Source organism: Maudiozyma barnettii, assembly GCF_903064755.1.
Source record: "Maudiozyma barnettii strain CLIB 1767 genome assembly, contig: KABA2_12, whole genome shotgun sequence".
Classification (NCBI taxonomy): Eukaryota; Fungi; Ascomycota; class Saccharomycetes; order Saccharomycetales; family Saccharomycetaceae; genus Maudiozyma; species Maudiozyma barnettii.
In genome coordinates this window covers 140,164-162,074 of record NW_024545249.1, presented here as the reverse complement: position 1 = coordinate 162,074, position 21,911 = coordinate 140,164, and the positions used below count along the sequence as shown (strand labels likewise).

General features: G+C 38.8%; 10 protein-coding genes and 1 non-coding gene across 11 annotated transcripts; 5 read left to right on the top strand and 6 right to left on the bottom strand.

Annotated features, from left to right (window-relative positions):
- Window positions 1–253: 253 nt before the first annotated feature.
- YLF2 (Ylf2p) lies at window positions 254–1,453 on the bottom strand (the record flags this gene model as incomplete). Its single annotated transcript, XM_041552802.1, has 1 exon — window positions 254–1,453. The coding sequence occupies one exon, from the start codon at window positions 1,451–1,453 to the stop codon at window positions 254–256; it is 1,200 nt and encodes a 399-aa protein (XP_041408736.1).
- Window positions 1,454–1,708: 255 nt separating this feature from the next.
- On the bottom strand, window positions 1,709–2,593 carry OTU2 (Otu2p; the record flags this gene model as incomplete). Its single annotated transcript, XM_041552801.1, has 1 exon — window positions 1,709–2,593. The coding sequence occupies one exon, from the start codon at window positions 2,591–2,593 to the stop codon at window positions 1,709–1,711; it is 885 nt and encodes a 294-aa protein (XP_041408735.1).
- A 1,527-nt stretch (window positions 2,594–4,120) lies between these two features.
- KABA2_12S01584 (Zn(II)2Cys6 transcription factor domain-containing protein) lies at window positions 4,121–5,602 on the top strand (the record flags this gene model as incomplete). The annotated part of the gene is made up of 1 exon (XM_041552800.1): window positions 4,121–5,602. One exon carries the CDS (start codon window positions 4,121–4,123, stop codon window positions 5,600–5,602), a length of 1,482 nt encoding a protein of 493 aa, XP_041408734.1.
- Window positions 5,603–6,146: 544 nt separating this feature from the next.
- KABA2_12S01562 (UTP--glucose-1-phosphate uridylyltransferase) lies at window positions 6,147–7,655 on the top strand (the record flags this gene model as incomplete). Its single annotated transcript, XM_041552799.1, has 1 exon — window positions 6,147–7,655. The coding sequence occupies one exon, from the start codon at window positions 6,147–6,149 to the stop codon at window positions 7,653–7,655; it is 1,509 nt and encodes a 502-aa protein (XP_041408733.1).
- Window positions 7,656–7,925: 270 nt separating this feature from the next.
- PRS3 (ribose phosphate diphosphokinase subunit PRS3) lies at window positions 7,926–8,888 on the bottom strand (the record flags this gene model as incomplete). The annotated part of the gene is made up of 1 exon (XM_041552798.1): window positions 7,926–8,888. One exon carries the CDS (start codon window positions 8,886–8,888, stop codon window positions 7,926–7,928), a length of 963 nt encoding a protein of 320 aa, XP_041408732.1.
- Window positions 8,889–9,406: 518 nt separating this feature from the next.
- ETP1 (Etp1p) lies at window positions 9,407–11,170 on the bottom strand (the record flags this gene model as incomplete). Its single annotated transcript, XM_041552797.1, has 1 exon — window positions 9,407–11,170. One exon carries the CDS (start codon window positions 11,168–11,170, stop codon window positions 9,407–9,409), a length of 1,764 nt encoding a protein of 587 aa, XP_041408731.1.
- Window positions 11,171–12,969: 1,799 nt separating this feature from the next.
- Window positions 12,970–15,108, top strand: KABA2_12S01496 (uncharacterized protein; the record flags this gene model as incomplete). The annotated part of the gene is made up of 1 exon (XM_041552796.1): window positions 12,970–15,108. One exon carries the CDS (start codon window positions 12,970–12,972, stop codon window positions 15,106–15,108), a length of 2,139 nt encoding a protein of 712 aa, XP_041408730.1.
- Window positions 15,109–15,162: 54 nt separating this feature from the next.
- On the bottom strand, window positions 15,163–15,897 carry KABA2_12S01474 (bZIP transcription factor; the record flags this gene model as incomplete). Its single annotated transcript, XM_041552795.1, has 1 exon — window positions 15,163–15,897. The coding sequence occupies one exon, from the start codon at window positions 15,895–15,897 to the stop codon at window positions 15,163–15,165; it is 735 nt and encodes a 244-aa protein (XP_041408729.1).
- A 782-nt stretch (window positions 15,898–16,679) lies between these two features.
- Window positions 16,680–17,513, top strand: ISF1 (Isf1p; the record flags this gene model as incomplete). The annotated part of the gene is made up of 1 exon (XM_041552794.1): window positions 16,680–17,513. One exon carries the CDS (start codon window positions 16,680–16,682, stop codon window positions 17,511–17,513), a length of 834 nt encoding a protein of 277 aa, XP_041408728.1.
- A 134-nt stretch (window positions 17,514–17,647) lies between these two features.
- NAM7 (ATP-dependent RNA helicase NAM7) lies at window positions 17,648–20,701 on the top strand (the record flags this gene model as incomplete). Its single annotated transcript, XM_041552793.1, has 1 exon — window positions 17,648–20,701. One exon carries the CDS (start codon window positions 17,648–17,650, stop codon window positions 20,699–20,701), a length of 3,054 nt encoding a protein of 1,017 aa, XP_041408727.1.
- A 590-nt stretch (window positions 20,702–21,291) lies between these two features.
- Window positions 21,292–21,364, bottom strand: KABA2_12S01408. Its single transcript has one exon. It is a non-coding gene; the product is annotated as a tRNA-Ala (tRNA).
- Window positions 21,365–21,911: the final 547 nt, after the last annotated feature.

The following is a 21,911-nucleotide window of genomic DNA, read 5'->3' as shown; positions in this document are numbered from 1 at the left end:
GGTTTTGTTTGTGATGAAAAAATGTCCTCAGTGACACGCTATAAACCCAGCTCTTCGATTGTATTTCTTACGAAATATTTACAGGAGAATAACTTTTTGTCAAATGCTCTGATATCATCAAAACATTATAGAAAGTATTTTATGTAGTTCTATTTGCTTGTTTTGTAAATGAATATGATAATTTATGTAATGAGATAAAGTATATCTTTTTCATTATAATTATTTACAGTGAGTTGAAAAGATATAATGTTAATCATTTTGTTTTACCCCCAGCAGCTACAAAATATGGAATGTCTTCATCTTGCATGATATAATCCTTCCCTACACGTTTTATGATAGCTTTAGCCTTCAATTGAGAAATATTCAATGGAGGTTTGTAATCCTTGATGTCATCATATTTAATAACATTTGCACTTATAAAAGTCTTTTGTAAATCTGTATGGATGACACCTGCTGCCTCCTGTGCAGTTGATCCAACACGTACATTCCATTGTTTTACCATTTCTGGACCACATGTATAAAATCCGATTAACCCTAGGGCCTTTTTCATCTTTGTAATAATATCAGGTAAAGAACTATTCAAGTTTAAAATTTCATCTTTTGTTATTCCTAAAGAGTTTTGGTAATTAGTCTTGATAGTGTCGAGATCACTTTTATGGTTGTTGAATTGCGTTTCGAAATCTGCACTGAATGAAACAATTTTATCTAGAGGTGCAAATTGATCCCTCCATTCTTGAATTTGTTTTAAATATGGAATGTTCTGAGTGATATAATTCTTTGCACTCAAATTTAATAGAATTAATGAAGGTTTTGCAGTTAGGAAATTGTATTTATTGAGGATATCCACTTCTTCTTGAGTCCAATCTTGTTTAAAATTAATAATTTTCTTCCCCTCATAAAGATGGTTTTGTAATTCCGTTAATAAGTCCTTCTCACGTTGTTCATTTATTTTATCTTTAATGTTCTTAGCGTTTTTACCTAATCTCTCTAAATGATCTAACGAACTTTCTAATTTATCCATATCCTTTAATATTAATTCGTCCTGAACAATTTCCATATCTCTGATAGGGTCGACACCACCTTCCAAGTGTGTCACGTTATCATCCTGAAATCCCCTTACTAGATGAAATATACCATCTACAGAACCTATATCATTAAGAAACTTGTTACCTAAACCTTTCCCCCTAGAGGCATCTCTTGTTAATCCAGCAATATCCCAAACGGTTAGTGTCTCATGTTGTATTTCCTTCGATTGGTATAAATCCTTTAGTTTTTCTAGATGAGGATTAGGGATTTTCAATAGTGCTTGTGATGGTTTAATTGTGGCAAAGGGGTAGTTTGCAGGATTCCCTAATTTTGAATCTGTAATGGCTTGAAAGAAAGTAGACTTCCCAATGTTTGCAAGACCTACAATACCTGCTCGAAGGTTATTAGTTGGTCTGCCGAGTAACATTGAATGGTTGAATTGTTTAATTGCCCTTTTCCACTCCCCCAATATAGAGTCTTGTTCAAAATATCACTATCATTTTTTTGTTTACTGATAAAGGTAGTTTTAACTAATTTGGAAATTTTTGTTTATGTTATAATTTATAATTTTCCGTCCAAAACGTAATTAAAATCACACAAGAGAAATTAAAATTTAATCAAATTAATTAAATTGATACTAGTTAAAAAATGCTAAATTATATATATTCTGTATATATTTTAATCAATTCAATATGTCATGCAAGGAGTTATAATGCTCACCAAGTGAGTAACTATGCTTATAATAGACGAGTTTCAATTCCGGTAATTCCCCAGTCTCATTAAACTTCTGTTGAGGTCTATCACTGAACATAATAGATATTGGACAATCAAACACCTTCGATAATGCCAAGATTTCAATCTCACCACCCCATTTTGCAGTAGTTTCCATTTCCTTTGTGTATTCATCTATATCTTGAATTTGCATAGTTGTTTCATCAAACAAATATGGTATGAAATCGTCCTTGTGGTCACGAATGTAATCACACGACATGGATCTCAGTTTGTATATATCACAACCTAGATGAGTGTCTTTGAAATCCGGATGACGTGTTTGTAATTGATCTAGGATTGATGCAAACAGACAATGACCATCAGGTTTAATATCGATTTGAATGACTTTATTCAATTCGCACATCTTATCGATGGCTTCTTGTTCAATTTTTTGTAAGTTTGGTTGCACTGCAGCTTCCTTCCTCGCTTCTTCTTTTATTCTTTCAATTTCAGCTTCTCTCTTTGCCAATTTCTCCTTCTGTCTATTTCTTCTTTTCTTTGGCTGTTCATGAGTGGCAGTGATTACGTCATCCACAACAGACGTATGAGTATTTTCACTTATGGACAACTGAGCCAGCAATTGTTCGGGAGTCACCTCATCCTCCTCCTCCTTCGACGATGAGCCTTCGAGCTCGGCTATCTCCTGTGTCTGTTTAGCTTTCAGATCTGCTTGTAATTGTTCACATTTGGCAACGACTTGTTTTCTCGACGATTTTGTCGCTTGTTTCTTCATACCTGTGATTTGATTCTGCAGATCCTTAGCCTGCTTCCGATGTGTAGCTAGCAGTTCCTCCATTATGCGATGTTGATGTTGCTCTCTTAGTGTTAGATCGATGAACCGTTGGTCCAAAAAGGATCTGTTCTTATATATGCAGTTGAATGAAATAATTCAATTAGTGAAAAAAAAAAAATGAAAGAAAGATCGCGCCGACTGAATTTTTCAAATTCTTTCAGTGCCAGCACGAACTGCAGCAAAGCTCGGTTTAATGTAATGCCAGTTTTAAGCAAGTGGTTCAACCTTTCTTCAAGACTTGTGAGTATAAAGAGTTGAAACTTATAGTTTCTATCTGTATAAGAACATTCTATACACACCAGTAAACAATAACAGCTTTGAGTAATTATTGTTTGTATTTCTATGAAAAAACAAAAACAACTGATACATTCAGCATTCAGGTCCCTTTACATATGATTATACTAGTATTACCAACAATGTCTCTACTTTCATGTAAGTTCTTACCTCGTAATCACCACCTTTTTTTCTTCGAGTGGATGTACCTGCTCCACATACCATCAAATATTTATATAATATATTATATAATACATGAAATTTGCAGGAACAATGACGAAAACCGGGTTTTCGTCACATCTATATATTTCCCTCTGAACGAGCTTAGTTACGCAGCACCTCAGCAGCAGCACCCCACTAGCTCTTTCGTATAATCACAACGACCCAAACAGTAGTAGAACACGACTGGTTGAGAACTGGTTATACTATCTCCCCCACCATCGAGATCTTTACTACCCTCCCCTCCCCCCACTTCGTGAGAAACTGAACCCAAAAGAGTTATCCCGCATGTGTGTCTCTATTTACTTATTTCCTCTCTTAGTGAATCCGGCGTATTTATCGACGTTTTCAGCCGGCAGAAGGTGTTACTGCTACCAATAAATCGTTAAATACCTGGGGAGAATCGGAACACAACGACCATTCTTTGGGTAGATGCACCAGCGTGGGGCTAATAAAGAAACAGAAAGTGCTGTTATTATTCATTGCTTGAAAAGGTGCCTTTCTCCATGCAAAGCGAAAGGCAGCCGGAGCACAGCAGCCGGAGCACAGCACCCCGGCCGGTGAAAATATTCATGTTTCGCCGATTGACAAACAAACAAAATAGTGGTGCTGCCGCTGCTGCCCTCCCTGTGTCCCTCCCCGCCCCCACAAACATACACCAAGTGTCGGCGCACATTCTTCCGGGGGTCCTGTGTGGGTTGTTGTGCATGCGTGTGGGGGCGGGGAGCGAACGGGCGAACAAGCGAACAAGCGGAAGGAACGTGCGCACCGGCGCATTGTTTGCCGAAACCCGTTTCTTCTGCTAGTTTACCCTTCCCCGGAGGCCACATCGCCGAATCCCCCATGCTAATTTTTTTTTCTTTTCTTGGTCCACAGGTGTCACAGTCGACACTAAGAGAAATATAAATATATATATATATATAAATGTAATTGGAAGGATTAAATAATATATATTTAGAACGACATTATACGGGTCCTTTTCAGTGTTCCAACATAAATTATTACCAAAAAAAATACTACATATAAATATATTTAAAGATGCCAGGAATTAATAAACCAAACCATGAAAAAAAAATGAAACAAGCATGTGACGAATGCCACAAACGTCGAGTCCGTTGTGCTTACGACTCACATAGACGCCAATGCCACAGCTGCGAACGGTTAGGAGTGTCGTGTGCGTTTCTTAGAGTGCCTTTAAAACGTGGTCCAAACACGGGCAGTCGTAAAGATAGACGTGGATTGGTCTATAGGGTCAGCTCCCCACCGTCACCACGTGAAAGTAGACGTTCTTCCACTAGTAGTACCGGCAGTGAACGTTCTAGTAGTAATAATAATACCAACAGTGAATGTTCCTCTTCCAACGATAAAGATTACAAAATCATGACATTGCTAACTAAATTATACCAATCCCAATTCAATAACGAATGGATTCCATTATTACCATTCCCACAAGAAGAAATCTCGAATATGTTAACCAATAGTACCAATGTAGAATTACATAACTTATTCTATCACGCTTTGAAATTGTCAATGGGTGAACTTGTAGAAGATGCTCATATGACGTTGTCTCGTATGACTACCATGGTTCCAATCTCATCCCTCATGGGTAATAATGATGATATCACTTTATACATCTGTTCATTGTTATTAGCACAAGCATTGAAACCAAACCGTATTTTGTTAGCTATGAGTATAGGTATATGGCATGAATTGCAACAAAGTTTAGCACCACATGTGTCTCATCGTCTTGAAATGGCTTTGAATATCGTGGATCTGTTACTATGTCCCGCAGACACCTCTTTAACGAATCGTTCCATCAAGGGGTTCACTCAACAATATTTCTCATCAATCGATAAACAAACTACTCAAAGGTTACAGTTCTTCGAATCACTACGAGAATCTCAATCAAATTCTCAACAACCACTGGAAATGACTACATCTACTACTGGTAACACTTCATTATGTAACAGATACATGTCCTTAGTCTCACACAAACATCAACTCATCGAACAATTGCAACGTAACATCGACGTGATTCCATTATTGACAAACATCTTACAAGAGATCAAACAAATGCTACAACATATTATCTCGAACAACACTGTTGCCAATCAAAGATGGTTTGTATGGGCAGCCATTGAGGAAGCTCGCCGTGATGTTCAAGCATTACGTGACATGCCTGCACACTTATTAAGAGGATTGATGACAATAACCTCGAACAATACACACACCGGAGCTACAGACACTCAAATCTTACAAGTCACACAAGCCATGAACGATCTAGTCGAATGTACTGGCCTATTAGGCGGGTTGATTGGACGTAACGTCTTCCCACCAACGACCACTCTAGCCTCTACAACTACAACTACAAGCATACCTATCGCCTCGACCCCCGTTGCAAATACAGTTGCTACAACTACAAGTCCTCGTTCAAGTGTTCTGGAGATCAACCACATTATCAACCACGACAGGTCGTTGCCACAACTTGTCGTGCGTCAATTGTCCAACCGTTGTGCCTAAGTGTCCACAACAGCAGTCGCTCCCGACACACACCCATTACATAGCTTCCCCCCTTCCCCCCATCTTATATCCATCTATAAAAATATTATATATTCTTCTTCTTAACTTGACAGCAGTGACAGGGTTTGTCCTTGCTGTCTCTTCTCTGCTTGCTGAAACAGCAACGACCCCTTAAATGCTGCCGTTGTTCTACACTTGTTCTACGCTTGTGTCTGTGCAACATCACTGGATACGACTGGTTCCCCCACCAACCCCCCGCCACGCTCTCTTTGTTTTGTTTACTTTCCGTTTTGTGTGAAAAATTTGAAATTCTTTTTCTGTTTAGTTCAGCTAACGTGCCCCCCCCTTGAAACTTCAACAACCAAGGGGGGCAGGTTGCACAAATTATATAAATAGAAAAGGAAACAATTTCAGTCTTTTCAGATTTGGTATATTTCTCGACTCGTTGTCAAAGTTGAAACCTCGAACCGTTTTATTTTCTCTTCTAAAAGTTTTCTGCAACTGGAATTAGTAAGAAACACAAACTAACCATACACTCATCCTCATGTCTTCCGGTAAGAAACATATTAAGACACAATCTACTTATGCGTTCGAAAGTAATACTTCGAACGTGGCTGCTTCTCAAATGCGTAATGCTTTGAACAAATTGGCTGACTCCGTCAAGGACGACGATGACAAGAGATTCAAGTTTGAAAATGAGCTGGATTCATTTTTCACTTTGTTTAGACGTTATTTGATCGAAAAATCTTCAAAGGATAATACTTTGGATTGGGATAGAATCAAGTCTCCCGGTGCTGACGAAGTTGTCCGTTATGAAACCATTCCGGATCAAGGTGACGAAAACGTCTCGACCCTATCTAAATTGGCCGTCTTGAAATTGAATGGTGGGTTAGGTACCTCTATGGGTTGTGTCGGTCCAAAATCTGTCATTGAAGTTAGAGACGGTAATTCTTTCTTAGATCTTTCTGTTAGACAAATCGAATCCTTGAATAGGAAATATGATTCAGATGTTCCTTTGTTGCTAATGAACTCTTTCAATACCGATAAAGACACTGAACATTTGATTAAGAAATATTCTGCTAATAGAATTAGAATTAGATCCTTTAATCAATCTAAATATCCAAGAGTCCTAAAAGATTCTTTATTACCTGTTCCACAGGATTATAACGATCCTTTGGATTGCTGGTACCCACCAGGTCATGGTGATGTGTTTGAATCGTTATTATCTTCTGGTGAATTGGATGCTTTAATTGCTCAAGGTAGAGAAATTTTATTTGTCTCTAATGGTGATAATTTAGGTGCTACTGTTGATTTAAAGATCTTAAATCATATGATCGAAACTGGCGCCGAATATATTATGGAATTGACAGATAAGACTCGTGCCGATGTTAAAGGTGGTACTTTGATTAATTATGATGGTCAAGTTAGATTATTAGAAGTTGCACAAGTTCCAAAGGAACATATTGATGAATTCAAAAATATTAGAAAATTCACTAATTTCAATACTAATAACTTATGGATTAATTTGAAAGCCGTTAAAAGATTATTAGAACAAGGTTCCATTGAAATGGAAATCATTCCAAATCAAAAGACTATCTCAAGAGGTGGTCATGATATTAATGTCTTACAATTAGAAACTGCTTGTGGGTCTGCCATTAGACATTTCAATGGTGCTCATGGTGTTGTTGTACCAAGATCGAGATTCTTACCTGTTAAGACATGTTCTGATTTATTAATGGTTAAATCCGATTTATTCTATTTACAACATGGTGCATTAAAGATAGATCCATCAAGATTTGGTCCAAATCCTTTAATTAAATTAGGCTCCCATTTTAAGAAAGTTTCTAATTTCAGTGAAAGAATTCCACATATTCCAAAAATTATTGAATTAGATCATTTAACAATCACTGGTAACGTTTTCCTTGGGAAGGATGTTACTCTAAAAGGTACCGTTATCATCGTTTGTTCTGAAGGTCAAAAGATCGATATTCCAAATGGTTCTATCCTAGAAAATGTTGTCATTACTGGTAACTTACAAATCCTAGAACATTAAGCTATTTTCTACGTTCTCTCTCTCTCATCCGCCTCCGCTCCCCCCTCCCCATTATATAATATTAATAAAACAAATATATATATATATTTTTAAAATAAAAGTATAATAAGTATAATACTACTCTTTATCATCCTTTATCACACTCAAATATAAAATTATACCTGATATTATTAATATACAAAATAGATCAAAATAAATCTAATCTTAATTACAAAAACAGAAAAAATATATATATGTAAAAAAGACAAAAATATATATAAATGATTTACTCTACAATGGGTAATGTTTGAATAAGTATGATATACTTTCACCATTATGTAGACGACGAATGGCTTCCGCTAAAACACCACTGACATCAATGACAGCTAGTTTTGGACAATCCTTCATCTTTTCTTCAAATGGAACAGTATTCGTACAAACCACTCTATCCAATTTAGAATTATTTATATTCTTGACTGCATTACCTGATAACACACCATGTGTAACAATAGCAATGACAGATTTGGCTCTATTTTCCAATAGGATCTCTGCAGCTTTAGCTAACGTACCACAAGTATCAGCCATATCATCCACAATAATACAAATCTTGTCACTGACATCACCAACAAGGACCATACGAGACACTTCGTTAGCACGAGCTCTTTCCTTATGAATCAATGCAAAGTTAAGATCCAATCTGTCGGCTAAACTAGCAGCACGCTTAGCACCACCAGCATCTGGAGAGATAATGATAGCTTCTTCGAAATTAACATTTTCCTTAATATATCTAACGACACTTGGTTCAGCATATAAGTTGTCCACTGGAACATCGAAAAACCCTTGGATTTGGGATGCGTGTAGATCCATGGTGATGACATGATCACAACCAGCAGTAGTCAACATATCAGCCATCAACTTAGCAGTGATAGGAGCACGAGACTTATCCTTTCTATCTTGTCTTGCATATGGGAAGTTTGGAATGATCGCAGTGATTCTTCTAGCAGAGGCAGTCTTGGAGGCATTGATCATGATCAGTAGCTCTAGTACACGGTCATTCACGATACCGGAACCGATTTGTGTAATGATATATATGTCTTGATCTCTAACAGATTCACCAATGGAGAAACTGACTTCACCAGTTGGGTCTCTCTTTAGAGCGCAATCTGTCAAGGGAAGACCTAGTCTCTTGGAGACCAATTCGGCCAGACCTCTGTGAACATCAGGAGCCAATAGTTTAATGTTGTTGTTAGCCATGTTTATGATTTTGATTTTTAGTTATTTGAACTGGGAAACCAGGATCTTCAAAAAAGAATGAGACAGAACAAAATGAATTGCTTGGTATCGAGGAACTTTATACAATGAAATTACGGAAAAAAGAATAAATCTTTCTTAGAAGACTGACAAGAGAAGTAAGCTAGATTTTTACATATCAAAAATAACGTATCTTAATTAACTATTAAAAGCTGATGAGATGGTGAAACTTTCTTAAACCATCTCTTGGTTCTTAATTTTTTCGCACTTTGCCAAAGCTGAAAATTTTTTTTTTCTTCTTTCTTCTTTTCTCGTAATGGCGATGGTCTTCGGATGTCCGCAACAACGGGCCCACAGTGAGGTTCCCACGTAGAGAGACAAGGATAGAGTGAGATGATCAAAGGAGTATGAAGCGATGAGGACCGTTCGACTCTGGTTCCTGGTCTGTCTATGTATTAGGTCATCGATGAGAAGGGTCCTTTCGATTCGACGTATAGGCTACCTTTTTTGTTTTGTTTAGTTTACTTTTGACCTATCTCTTCTAAAGTTGGTATCTTGACCTTCTTTTTCTTCTTCTTCTTCTTCTTGTTGGTGGCAGAGCCTGCTGGGTTCTTAATTATAAGTGATCCATTTCTTTCTTCTTCTGTAGCATCTTTGAATTTCTCTTGAGTCTCAAGGTAGAACATAAGATCTTTAACTTGATCCTCCAAATCGGTTTTTTCTGCTTTCAATTTAGCAATATCTTTAGCGAATTGTTCATTCTGTTTGGTTTGTCCATCTAAATTTTGTTGTAACCCTTGTACAATTAGATCATTTTCTACATTTTTATCCTTAACACGAACCTCCTTTTCTAATCTGAGTCGTTGTTCATCCTGTAGATTTGTAGATAACTCAGAAAGTTTTTCTTTCAATTTGGTGATATTTTCCTCAGTAGAATTTTCTTTCAGTTTTTCTTCATAATATTCACGTTGGGATTCAAGTTGGGAGACCAACACTTGAACATACTCCAAATGGTACTCCTTCTGTCTCATAAAATCAGTCAGCATATCACTATCCTTTTCAACCGATGATGACGACAACGGATCCACCCCAGTAGTATTGCCATCCCCTCGATTCGAAGAAGCTGAAACCGACTGATGATGATCCATATTCAAAGCGACCTCGACTAACTTCCCATCGACTTCATTCTGCACTAATCTATGGACATAGTTATCCCCCGCATAATCCCATACCCTTTGCGTCTTAATATCCATTGCGAAACAATGAGATGTTGTCTCAAAATGTTGAATGGCATGTTTTGAGTTGTACCTCCCACACCCAATGTTCCCGCACACCAAACATGCCCAAAGATTATCTTTAGAGTTACAAATGGCACATTGTGGGGAGTCCCCCATCTGCTTCAATAACGAATCCCTACTCAATCTAAAACTGGAGAACCTACAGACGGGACATCTCGAGTTCTTCCATTTATCCAAACATTGACAATGGAATGTGTGTTGACAAGGAATCGTGATCAGACCTGTAGTCTGTGAATCCATTCTCTCTAGACATACGGGACAAGTAGGCAATTCGATCTCGTTATCATTATAACCATTCATAGTAAATGGGTCCCTTACCAGATATGGAATATTTGTATTAGTGTCCGTGTCAGTGATGGCAACAGATTCTGTTGCCGTGCCGAACAAACCATTTCTAAATACTATTTCTTTGATCGATACGACATAGCATTTTTCAGGATCGACTTTACTAAAACTCTTGCCATTAAAATTCTCTTTAAACAATCTTGCATTAATCGAATCCTTAAATTTCATTAAAACCATGAAATTTAAACCCACTGTTCCATCTACATTTTTCAATATTCTAAAATTTGTTATTTGATTATTAATAATTTCGTCACCTATATAGAAGTGCAATAAGTCATGCACGGTGAAGTATGTCGGGATAAACAATATGCTGACCATAGTGTCGTCCCCTGGTATAATAAGCTCGTCCTCCTCATTGCTACTAGCAGTGTTTTCCAATTTAAATAATTTAATTATCCCATGACCTAAATATTTTGATACTACCGAATCTGCGTCTTCCGAGGAATACATTGGTATTGTTATGGTCTGTATATTGATGTCGCCTTCTCTCCAATCCTGAGTCGACTTATTACTATTATTGTATATAGGGGTATCAGATGTGACAGTTTGATTAAAACTTGAATTTTTTACAAAGAGATCAGAGATTTTATTTAGATCAGTTTTCTTTGGTAGCTCTATTATTAGTTTATACTTAGTATCCATAGGGGTTGGTGGGGATATCAGCAAAGAATACAAGTGGGTTTTATAACCTTATTTAGTCATGTTCTAAGGGTTGTGCTAAGTAAATAGTTTTTCTTTTCTAGGTTCCCCTTACATAACGTTTGAATGTTATTGTTTTTCAATTTCATTTTCAGAAATATGAGCGGCGCACTCCACTCCACTCGATATTAGCGAATCTGCCATATTACAAGAGAAAGAGGACTTTATATTACTGAACTAGAAGGCAGACAGAGACAGATATATATATATATTCAACGCATTACCCGTATTGGTTCGAACTTGTCACACCCCCACCCAAGCTTGCTATCTAATAGGTTCTTATTTTTTTTTCTTGCACTGAACAGTCGAATCGAATCAAATCAAGCAGTGGCCTTGGTGTGTTTGCGGGATATATACAGATATTCGCTCCATCGTAACCTTCAGACACAAAAGTACAGTATATACATCGACATCGTTTCGAGCAACGTCTGACGTATGTATAGCTCACTTATTTATACGGCACAACCCAACTATACCAACCGCACCGTTGGCAGAACCACGCATTCGCATGAGTAACTATAGTAACAGTCAACACAACCTGTCTGTACCTCTACCAGACTGATGAAACGCGTCAACCAGACACGCTGACGCGTCACTCCTTATTCCGTTCAGGGCAATGAATATAGGGGACACGCGGGTTGCCATGGCAGTCTGCGGCACGCAAGAGTGCACTGGGCGGTCCCTCCCAAACAGGAAGCGGCCGTCGCAGCATCCCACCACACGGTGCCGCAGGCGCGGGCACTGCCCCATTCGGCTACTCCCTGTCCACCCCCTTCTTTGTTCTCGCGTGGGAGCAGGCAAACAGTGAAAAATGATATGAACCAACCGCAAATGCCTCGCTCTCTCTGTGAACACACCGTACAACACTCTGTATATTATGCAAATACACTGTCTGTTACACCATATTACCAGCGCAAACATACGTAAGCCAACGAACGTAATATGGAATGAAAAGGGACCTGCCAATGATATCAAGAACAAGAAAGAACAATAAAAATAGTAACAGCTTTGCAGAGTAGAAGAATAGGAGGAGGATGGGATAGGATAGAATAGATACCATTTGTTGATAGTTCTCGTAATCGCAACATCAATGCCAAATTATATAACGTTACCTGAAGTAATCGAATAATATTCTCCTTTCGTTTCTTCAAATTATAACTTGGTAGCACTACTTCTTCATACTCGGTTCGGTTCAAACGAGAAGAGAGACATCTTTATTCCCTTCAAGTTTGAGTTTCTGAAAGTAAATCACCAATAGAACAAAATCAATTATTATCGAACGGCGAAGAAAACTTGTATATTAAATTGCTAAAGTTCAGCCTGTCCATCATCGTTAAAGTTTGTTGCAACCTTCTTCATTTTTTGGATTTTGGTTTGTTATTTAACTCTAAAGTATTACTGGACACTTCATTTCTGATATATCTCCTTCTGTATTTCATAATCCATCCATATATATAGAAGAGAACTAATTGTATTTCACAATATTTAATATTGAAGTACGTCATCTTTACCTTTATTTGATCTATAACATATTGTGCTATTATCATTATAATTATAACCATTGAAAGAATCTAACTTTCTTTTACATTATTAACCTATATTCATTTTCTGTTCTTCAAAGTCCAAAAAACACAAATAAGATTTAAGAGTTCATTGCATCTTTGTTTCCCTCTAATAATCTTTCCTACATTTCAGCATATTCATCTACTCATCTATTCATATATATATATATATTTGGTTAAATGGTGGATGATTCAAATTATATCACTCCTCATGAAGCTGCGTTAGCTGTTGTGGCCACATGCATGAAAAAGGCAAGACTACAATTAGATACTTTAATAATAAATTCAATCTTAGGTGGGTTACTATTTAGTTCTGGTTCTGTACTTTATGTGGCGGCACATTCTGAAAATTTGGATATATTAGATAAAAATCCAGGTTTATTAAACTTCTTAGGTGGGTTGACTTATTCCGTTGGTTTATTTTATGTGGTTATGCTAGGTGCAGAATTATATAATTCAAATATCCTCTTCTTTTCTGTCGGTGTCCTAAGAGGAGCCGCATCAATATACGATTTATTAATCTCATGGTTTATCAGTTGGTTAGGTAACATTGCAGGCTCTTTATTCGTATCATATTTATTCATCCATGTCTCAGGGATAAGCGAGCATGAAGATTGGTCATACGGTGCACAATACGTAACAGAAGATAAAGCAGCATACTCCTTCATGCAAACGTTTTTAAAGAGTATAGCAGGGAATTTCTTCGTGTGTTTAGCAATATATTTACAATTAATGGCAAAACCAATCCATGTGAAATTCTTAATGATCCTTTTACCTGTATTCACCTTTGTTTCTTCAAGTTATACTCACGTTGTAGCTGACATGACCACCTTTTTCATCGGAATGCTATGTGGTGCAAACGTCTCCGTTGGCAGATACATATGGAGAGTATTAATTCCTGCATCCCTAGGGACAATGGTGGGCGGATCTGCATTTGGCTTAGTCGTGCCATTCTATCTACATTTGATCGTAGTGGAAAGGGACAGAGCAAAATTGTCATTACCAGAGTACGAAGCTAGAGATGAACAACCTGAATTGAATATGGACTCCAGAGTCGTACGGATGCCAGTAAGACCCCATGATGCAACAATTGTTACCGATAGTGGCAGTGATTCAGATGAGCTGGATGTCATGGATGAAAAGGAAAGCTTTCTGGGTCGTCGCAATAGCCATACTCATACACACTCGAAGTATGACGACCACACTCAACAACAACAGTATCCTGGTCGGTTACCATTATCGGCATCCCCATCGGCATCGGCGTCGGCATCAATGTCCATCTTGGGCTCCGATGCAAGTAGTACGACCACCACCAACACAAGCGACATGTCGTTACGTACCACCAACAGCGACACAGTTAGTGTGGCTCCAAGGACGTATGCACCCTCAGGGGTCTCTGGAACGAGTTCCAGATGGAATGCTGCCACGCTAGAGAGAGTGAACACTCTGAAAAGTATAACGAGTCAACAGAGTCGGACTAGCAACAAGAACAATGCCGTCCGGTCTCCTCCCGGGGTGTTCCCTGTCGCCGGGATGGCTCCTCCCTTGGCAAAGGAGAGAACCATCGAGAATTCCAATTATCCGTTGGACTTGTTGCAACAGATCAAGACCCATTCCGTGGCGGACAATGGGTTCAACATGCATGAAGACGATTCCGAGTTGTTGAGACGTGTGAAGACGGCGGAAGTCGAGGAAGAGAACGCATATTTGGACAACAGGGACAACAAGTATAGTGTTCCTAAGGAGAAGCTGGGTTCCAGATTAGAGAAAGTCGTGACGAGAATACGTACAGGGGTACGTAAAGTCGATGGGGATGATGACGATGACGATGGGGATGTGGGAACGTTGCCACGGACTGTACAGGATACGTTCCCTCATAATAACGTGAGTCAACCAGACTTCTATGGCCAGTCGAATGATAGTAGTAACAGCCATAATAATATTGGCATTGCAAGGAAACAAAGTCGTGGTAGGCAAAGAAAGAGAAGAAGTCGCCCTTCGACTTCGTCGATAGTAACACCAATGGCGGACTCCAGACGGAGTGCAACTACTACCCATAATCTATTCGGCACGTTATCTTCGCAGATGACTAGAAGTGGGGCCAATGAAAGAAATGTTAATGATTGGTATAAGAAGATGTCCCAAGCGGGTATAACCACCCGTGCTGCATTAGGTGCCCAAAACGTTGCGGGGGGCCCATATTTAAATTCGAATGATATTTCCATGTTAAGGAAATATAATATCGAAAAGGAGGATAGTAAGAAGAAGGACGATGATAGTAACAACAAAGAAGACAGTGATAATGATACTTTGCATTAAATATATACATATATATATGTTTTATAGAAAAAAAAGAAAGAAGAAAAAAAGTTTTTACATAGTTGGTGATGAGGAGGATGATGCTTCGATAGCTTTTACGATCATTTGATTAATTAAGTATATTGGGTATGAGGGACCTTCTTCTGCACAAATATGATTTTTCTTCAAATTATTCATTACCATAATCATATCGAATTCAATATCGTGATTATTCTGAATAATCTTCTGTAAATATTCCCAAGTTGCCGGGACAGACAATAACTGCACACCGGAGTATTGATTGTCGTCGGAATGCCTCTGCTGAATAAACTCTTCCCCAAACTGATCGATCATGAGGGACTTGAAAAAAGTGTCCTTTGTTGGGAATGAGAACGATGTTGAATTGAACTGTGCACCGTTCTCGTCCGACAAGCTGGTAGGAGGCGACAAGCCCTGAGGGACCTGCGATATGTTCTTATTCGATGATTGCTTTCGGAGAAATTGATTCTCCGTATGTATTTCTATATTTAATAATTTCAATTGATCAATTTCTTGTAACAGAGTGAATTTTTCGAACTCACTCTGTGATAATCTATCCTGCAGATCCTTCATTCTTGCCATTTTTCGTTCTCTGAACGCTTTTTGAGCAGCTCTATTCTGAGCTTTCTTCCTTGCCCGTTCCTCCTCATCGTCATTAGCATTTGCTATGATGCCGTTGGATGCCTGTTGTGGTTCCAGCAGCAGAGACAGTTGTGAATCGATATCCTGCAGAGCCAGTGTCTCTGAAAACAAAACACGCTCCTCCTTCATCCTGTGCCCGCAATCTCCAAGAGGTATTGTGTGTGTGTATCTATAAGTCTATATGTATAGTCTATTCTTTCCTGTGCAGTGGCAGCCGTTATTATGTAACGACCTGTCACGATCTAACGATCATTGGGATGTGTAATCGAATGGAAAATATTTCTCTCGTCCCCAGGGCAACGAAAACCAAAACCCAACATCTCGCGTTGCCCGTCTCGCCTCGTTAGCGTTTTCCTGTTCGCCACTCAGGGTGTGTGGGTGTTGAGCCCTGCCACTAGCCCAGCATTACCCTAGGGTTTGCGCATAGGGCTCACACGGAGGGCGCACCGGAACATACCAGCCGGCCTCTGTTCCTTCCGCCTGCCGCCTTTTCGCCGGGGCAGACAGAGCAGCCGTCCCTCGGTGTCTGCAGGCCACCCACACACCACAGCACGCAGCACGCAGCCCCCTGGCCCCCTCCCCCTTTGGGCGGTGGACAATGTCGATCCCGCTGCTGCTGCGGCGTGTTCTCCCGCAACTGCCCAGAAACGATTAGTGCCGACACCGCACAGCACCGCACCGCAGAGGAAGGGCTGCGACGGTTAGTTAATCAGTCGTCTTTCTGATATAATCATGGCACTACAAGCTGTTTCTTATATAACGCATTGGGCCTGCCCCTGTGAGGTTCGCAATACAGTACGGTGATGGGCACACTGGCAGGGCGGGCAGGCTGCCAGGTAACACTATATATATAGTCGTGCTTGATTGGCAATTCTAGTCTGCTAGACACACCCACCGCAACCCGCCGACTTATGTATAAGCAAAGTAATAGTATTGTATTCTACATAATGTCTGATATTTTTGAACGAGCCGTGCAGGACCCGTGTTCCACCGATGTAGACGATGCAGATGATAATATATACACGATGAACGACGACAACGATCCATTACTGGAAGAAGAAGAACATCTAGAATCGGTGGTGGTGGTGGTGCCGAAGGCACCACCACATCATCAACTGCGTAAAGTGCAGACAGCTCCACATTTCTGTCAGCATCACCACTTTGACAACAGCAGTGTTTCTAATACCAGAGACGACAGCGACGAAATGTCGTTGAGGCGCTCGCGCACTTATTCAAGACCGTACTGCTGTGCTCCCCCAAACAGGACAAACAGCTCGCTGTTTGTGCAACAGGCAACAAGACGACCCTCGTTCATCATACAGAATAACGGATCGGAACAAGCTTTGTTGTCGGTGAATAGTAGTGGTAGTGGTGGTGGTGGACATGCAGATGATGTGTCGTCGTCCTCTTGCAATGCTATCCCGACCCATGTGTACGGTTTGGAAAAATATGTTTCGTCGCAATTGGATGAATTGTCTACGGATGATATAAATAATAATAGTAATAGTACGACGACGACGACGACGGCTACAGAGAGCTCAGTGTTCGATAGTAAAGATTGTTTTAGTGCGAGAGATACAACCTCTTGTTCATCGTTCACTGTTTCTCCAACAAGACAGAAGGATCACAGCTACCACGCATCAAGGCATAACTCAACAAGCGAACAGTTGCAGGGATCCCCAGCAACTTTGGAAAGAAGACCGTCCGCTGTTAAAACCTCCTTGGCAAACTCGTTTGCTTCATAGTATACGTTTACATAGTATATGTAATATAATCTTAATAGTTTCATTTATTCGCTGCGCGGTGTACGGATGGCCCTTAACCGTTGAAAGTTTTTTTGTCGTATTCTTTTCACCATCGAACTATTTGAAATTTTAAGATGCTCTCTCTCTCTTACATAATGGACGTTTACACATTGTATACACTGACAGAGAGAGAAAGGAGTAACGATTATTATCAGCTTCAGATGACGTCCAATGGTAACGATGCCATTAGGACCACTAGTGAAAATGAAACTGCTTCCATAAGTAATGATATTAATAATAATAATAATAACAGTAGCAGAATGACTGTCGTTGAAGACATCGATTTAGAGGCCCTCGATGAACAACAAACCACTATCGACGCTCATCATCACGGGCATGAAGAAGAAGAGGAGGACACCGGTAGTGAATGTACATGTGCATACTGTGGAATCGACTCCCCGACTTGCGTCGTGAAATGCAACCAATGTAATAAATGGTTCTGTAATGCAAAGAATGGCGCTAATAGTTCGCATATTGTGAATCATCTGGTTTTGGCTCATCACAACGTGGTCTCGTTGCATCCAGACTCGGACTTGGGAGACACCGTGTTGGAATGTTACAATTGTGGTAGGAAAAACGTCTTCCTGTTAGGATTTGTCTCGGCAAAGAGTGAAGCCGTCGTGGTGCTATTATGTAGAACACCTTGTGCTCAAACGAAAAATGCAAATTGGGATACCGATCAATGGCAACCGTTGATTGAAGAGAGACAGTTTTTATCATGGGTCGCTGAAGAACCGTCGAATGAGGAGAAACTGAATGCTAAATTGATTACACCAAGTCAAATCTCAAAATTGGAAGCGAAATGGAGATCAAACAAAGACGCAACAATTAATGATATCGACGCCCCCGAGGAACAGGATGATATTCCGCCATTGTTGTTAAGATATGAGGATGCTTATGAATATCAGAGATCCTACGGGCCCTTGATTAAATTAGAAGCAGATTATGATAAACAATTGAAGGAATCGCAGGCTTTGGAACACATCTCCGTGTCTTGGTCCCTTGCATTAAACAATAGACATTTGGCTTCATTCTCTCTGTCTACATTTGAATCAAATGAGTTGAAAGTCGCAGTAGGTGATGAGATGATCCTATGGTATTCAGGCTTACAACATCCAGATTGGGAAGGCCGTGGTTATATTGTTAGATTACCAAACAGTTATCAGGATACTTTCACATTGGAGTTGAAACCAAGTAAGACTCCACCTCCAACTCAATTGACTACAGGTTTCACCGCAGAATTTATTTGGAAAGGTACGTCATATGATAGAATGCAAGATACTTTGAAAAAATTCGCTGTGGATAAAAAATCCATCTCGGGTTATTTGTATTATAAGATTCTAGGTCATGATGTAGTGGATATCTCATTTGACGTTCCTTTACCAAAAGATATGTCGATTCCTCACTTCACAAAATTGAATGCTTCACAATCTAATGCAGTGAAAAGTGTTCTTCAAAAGCCATTGTCATTAATTCAAGGTCCTCCAGGTACGGGTAAGACGGTGACTTCAGCAAGTATTGTCTACCATCTATCCAAGATCCACAAGGATAGAATTCTTGTTTGTGCACCATCAAATGTTGCCGTGGATCATTTGGCAGCCAAATTGAGAAACTTGGGTTTGAAAGTTGTTAGATTAACAGCCAAGAGTAGAGAAGATGTAGAGAGTTCAGTGTCTACTTTGGCATTACATAATATTGTTGCAAGAAGTGCTCAAGGTGAATTGAAAAAATTATTGAAATTAAAGGATGAAGTTGGTGAATTGTCAGCATCAGATACAAGAAGATTTGTTAAATTAGTAAGAAAGACTGAATCCGAAATTCTGTCAAAGGCAGATGTCGTCTGTTGTACATGTGTTGGTGCTGGTGATAAGAGATTGGATACAAAGTTTAGAACTGTATTGATCGATGAAAGTACTCAAGCATCTGAACCTGAATGTTTGATTCCAATTGTGAAAGGTGCCAAACAAGTCATCCTAGTGGGTGATCACCAACAACTGGGACCAGTCATCCTAGAACGGAAAGCTGCAGATGCTGGTTTAAAACAATCCTTGTTTGAAAGATTAATCTCTTTAGGTCATGTTCCAATCAGATTAGAAGTACAATACCGTATGAATCCAAATCTGAGTGAATTCCCTAGTAATATGTTTTATGAAGGTAGTCTACAGAATGGTGTCACTGTGGAGGAAAGAACCGTTTCAAATAGTACATTCCCATGGCCAATTCGTTCTGTACCAATGATGTTTTGGGCTAATTATGGTAGAGAAGAAATTTCAGCTAATGGTACATCTTATTTAAATAGAATTGAAGCTATGAATTGTGAAAGAATAATTACGAGATTGTTTAGAGATGGTGTCAAACCAGAACAAATTGGTATAATCACCCCATATGAAGGTCAAAGGGCTTACATTTTGAAATACATGCAAATGAATGGTGCACTAGACAAGGAATTATACATCCAAGTAGAAGTCGCGTCTGTGGATGCTTTCCAAGGTCGTGAAAAGGATTATATCATCTTATCTTGTGTCCGTGCCAATGAACAACAAGCTATTGGGTTTCTACGTGATCCACGTCGTTTGAATGTTGGTTTAACAAGAGCCAAATATGGTTTAGTGATCTTAGGTAACCCACGTTCGTTATCCAAAAATCTATTATGGAACCATCTATTGATACATTTTAGAGAAAAGGGTTGTCTGGTTGAAGGGACATTAGATAACTTACAGATATGTACTGTTCAATTAACCAAACATCAACCAAGGAAAAAGCAATCATATAATGGAGCTGATTTCCAATTCAATATGGGTATGATTCAAGATATGCAAGAGTTCCCATCTGGTGATAATTTTGACACTCAAAGTTTGATGTCATTTGGTGGACCAACAATGTCAAACGCGTATGATAATACATTTACTCAAAATAATGATTTCTCGTCTTACCTAAACAACGGGCATTGGGATTTCGATAACTATAAACAGAATCCTGTTTCAGAGAATGGTGAAAATAGCAATATATATCAGAGTGAGAAACAGCCACTCAATGCTAATTTTGCGCAGGAGTTAGAAAAACAACAGGATACTGATGATAAGAAGGATTCATACCTAAGTAACAGGTTGAATTCCTTGAATATTTGATTACCTGAACTATTTCAACCAATTAATCGAGAAATATCAAGATGCCATTAGGATGCTACAGCTGTATTGTCGGAAGCTACTGTGTAGAGGTTGAACTATTGACGACAACTGACATATTTTGGAATCGTCTAATAAATCTGTTGTTATCTCAAACTAGTAATAGCTAGTTAGGATTAGGATTTGAATTATGTATCACAAGCTGTGAGGTATGAGTCGAACGAATTGAACAGTTTTTAAGTATAATATACAAGTACCAGAGTATTTAAAAAAAAATACATATATACCCGTATTATATTAGCTAAACATTGATAACTGAATTCTGATTAGATTCATTGGAAGCACTCTAATAAATTTCAACATTTTTATATTGCTTGTGTTTATATGTAATAAGAACCACTGAACGATCATCAAAAAACTAAAGCGAGATACCAATCTGACTTGATAAAGTCTAGGAATTATACTTAACTTTATAAATCCTTTATAGAGGGTGTCCAAGAATGTCTATAATCAATAATCTCGAGAGTTAGCACAAGTATACTAACCAAATACATCATTTCAGACGAAGACGCTTCAAAAATCCAAAAAATAAATGGACGAGTTGGGAATCGAACCCAAGACCTCTCCCATGCTAAGGGAGCGCGCTACCAACTACGCCACACGCCCAAATAATTTATTTGGTGTCATTTATTAATTATGTCTTATATGTGTAAAAATATCGATTTTTGGTGATATTTCTTAGAAAATGATTATAGAGCGATAATTTTGAATAATATGTTGAAAATAGCGGCAGCACTAAAAAGGCTAACATTAGCTTAATCTATCTGAAGGAGAAGGTAGTTAATATAAGTAGAATTTAGAGTGTGCTGCACTGTCGTATATATAATAACACATGATATATACTGCATAATGTAGTATTCGTTCCCCCTACATTGGGTTTATTGGAGCTACATAGTCCAACGTTACTATGCACAAAAGATGAGCAGTTTAACAACAGCAACTCTGTTTAACAGGAGCTACATAGTCCAACGTTACTATGCACAAAAGATGAGCAGTTTAACAACAGCACCTCTGTTTAACATAATATAATCTTGTCGGAAATATATTATAAGAGGGATAATGACCAAGGTTATGATCTATTGATAGATTCATCCCGCAATGATCTAACAATAGGTTCATCCCGCAATGATCTAACAATAGGTTCATCCCGCAA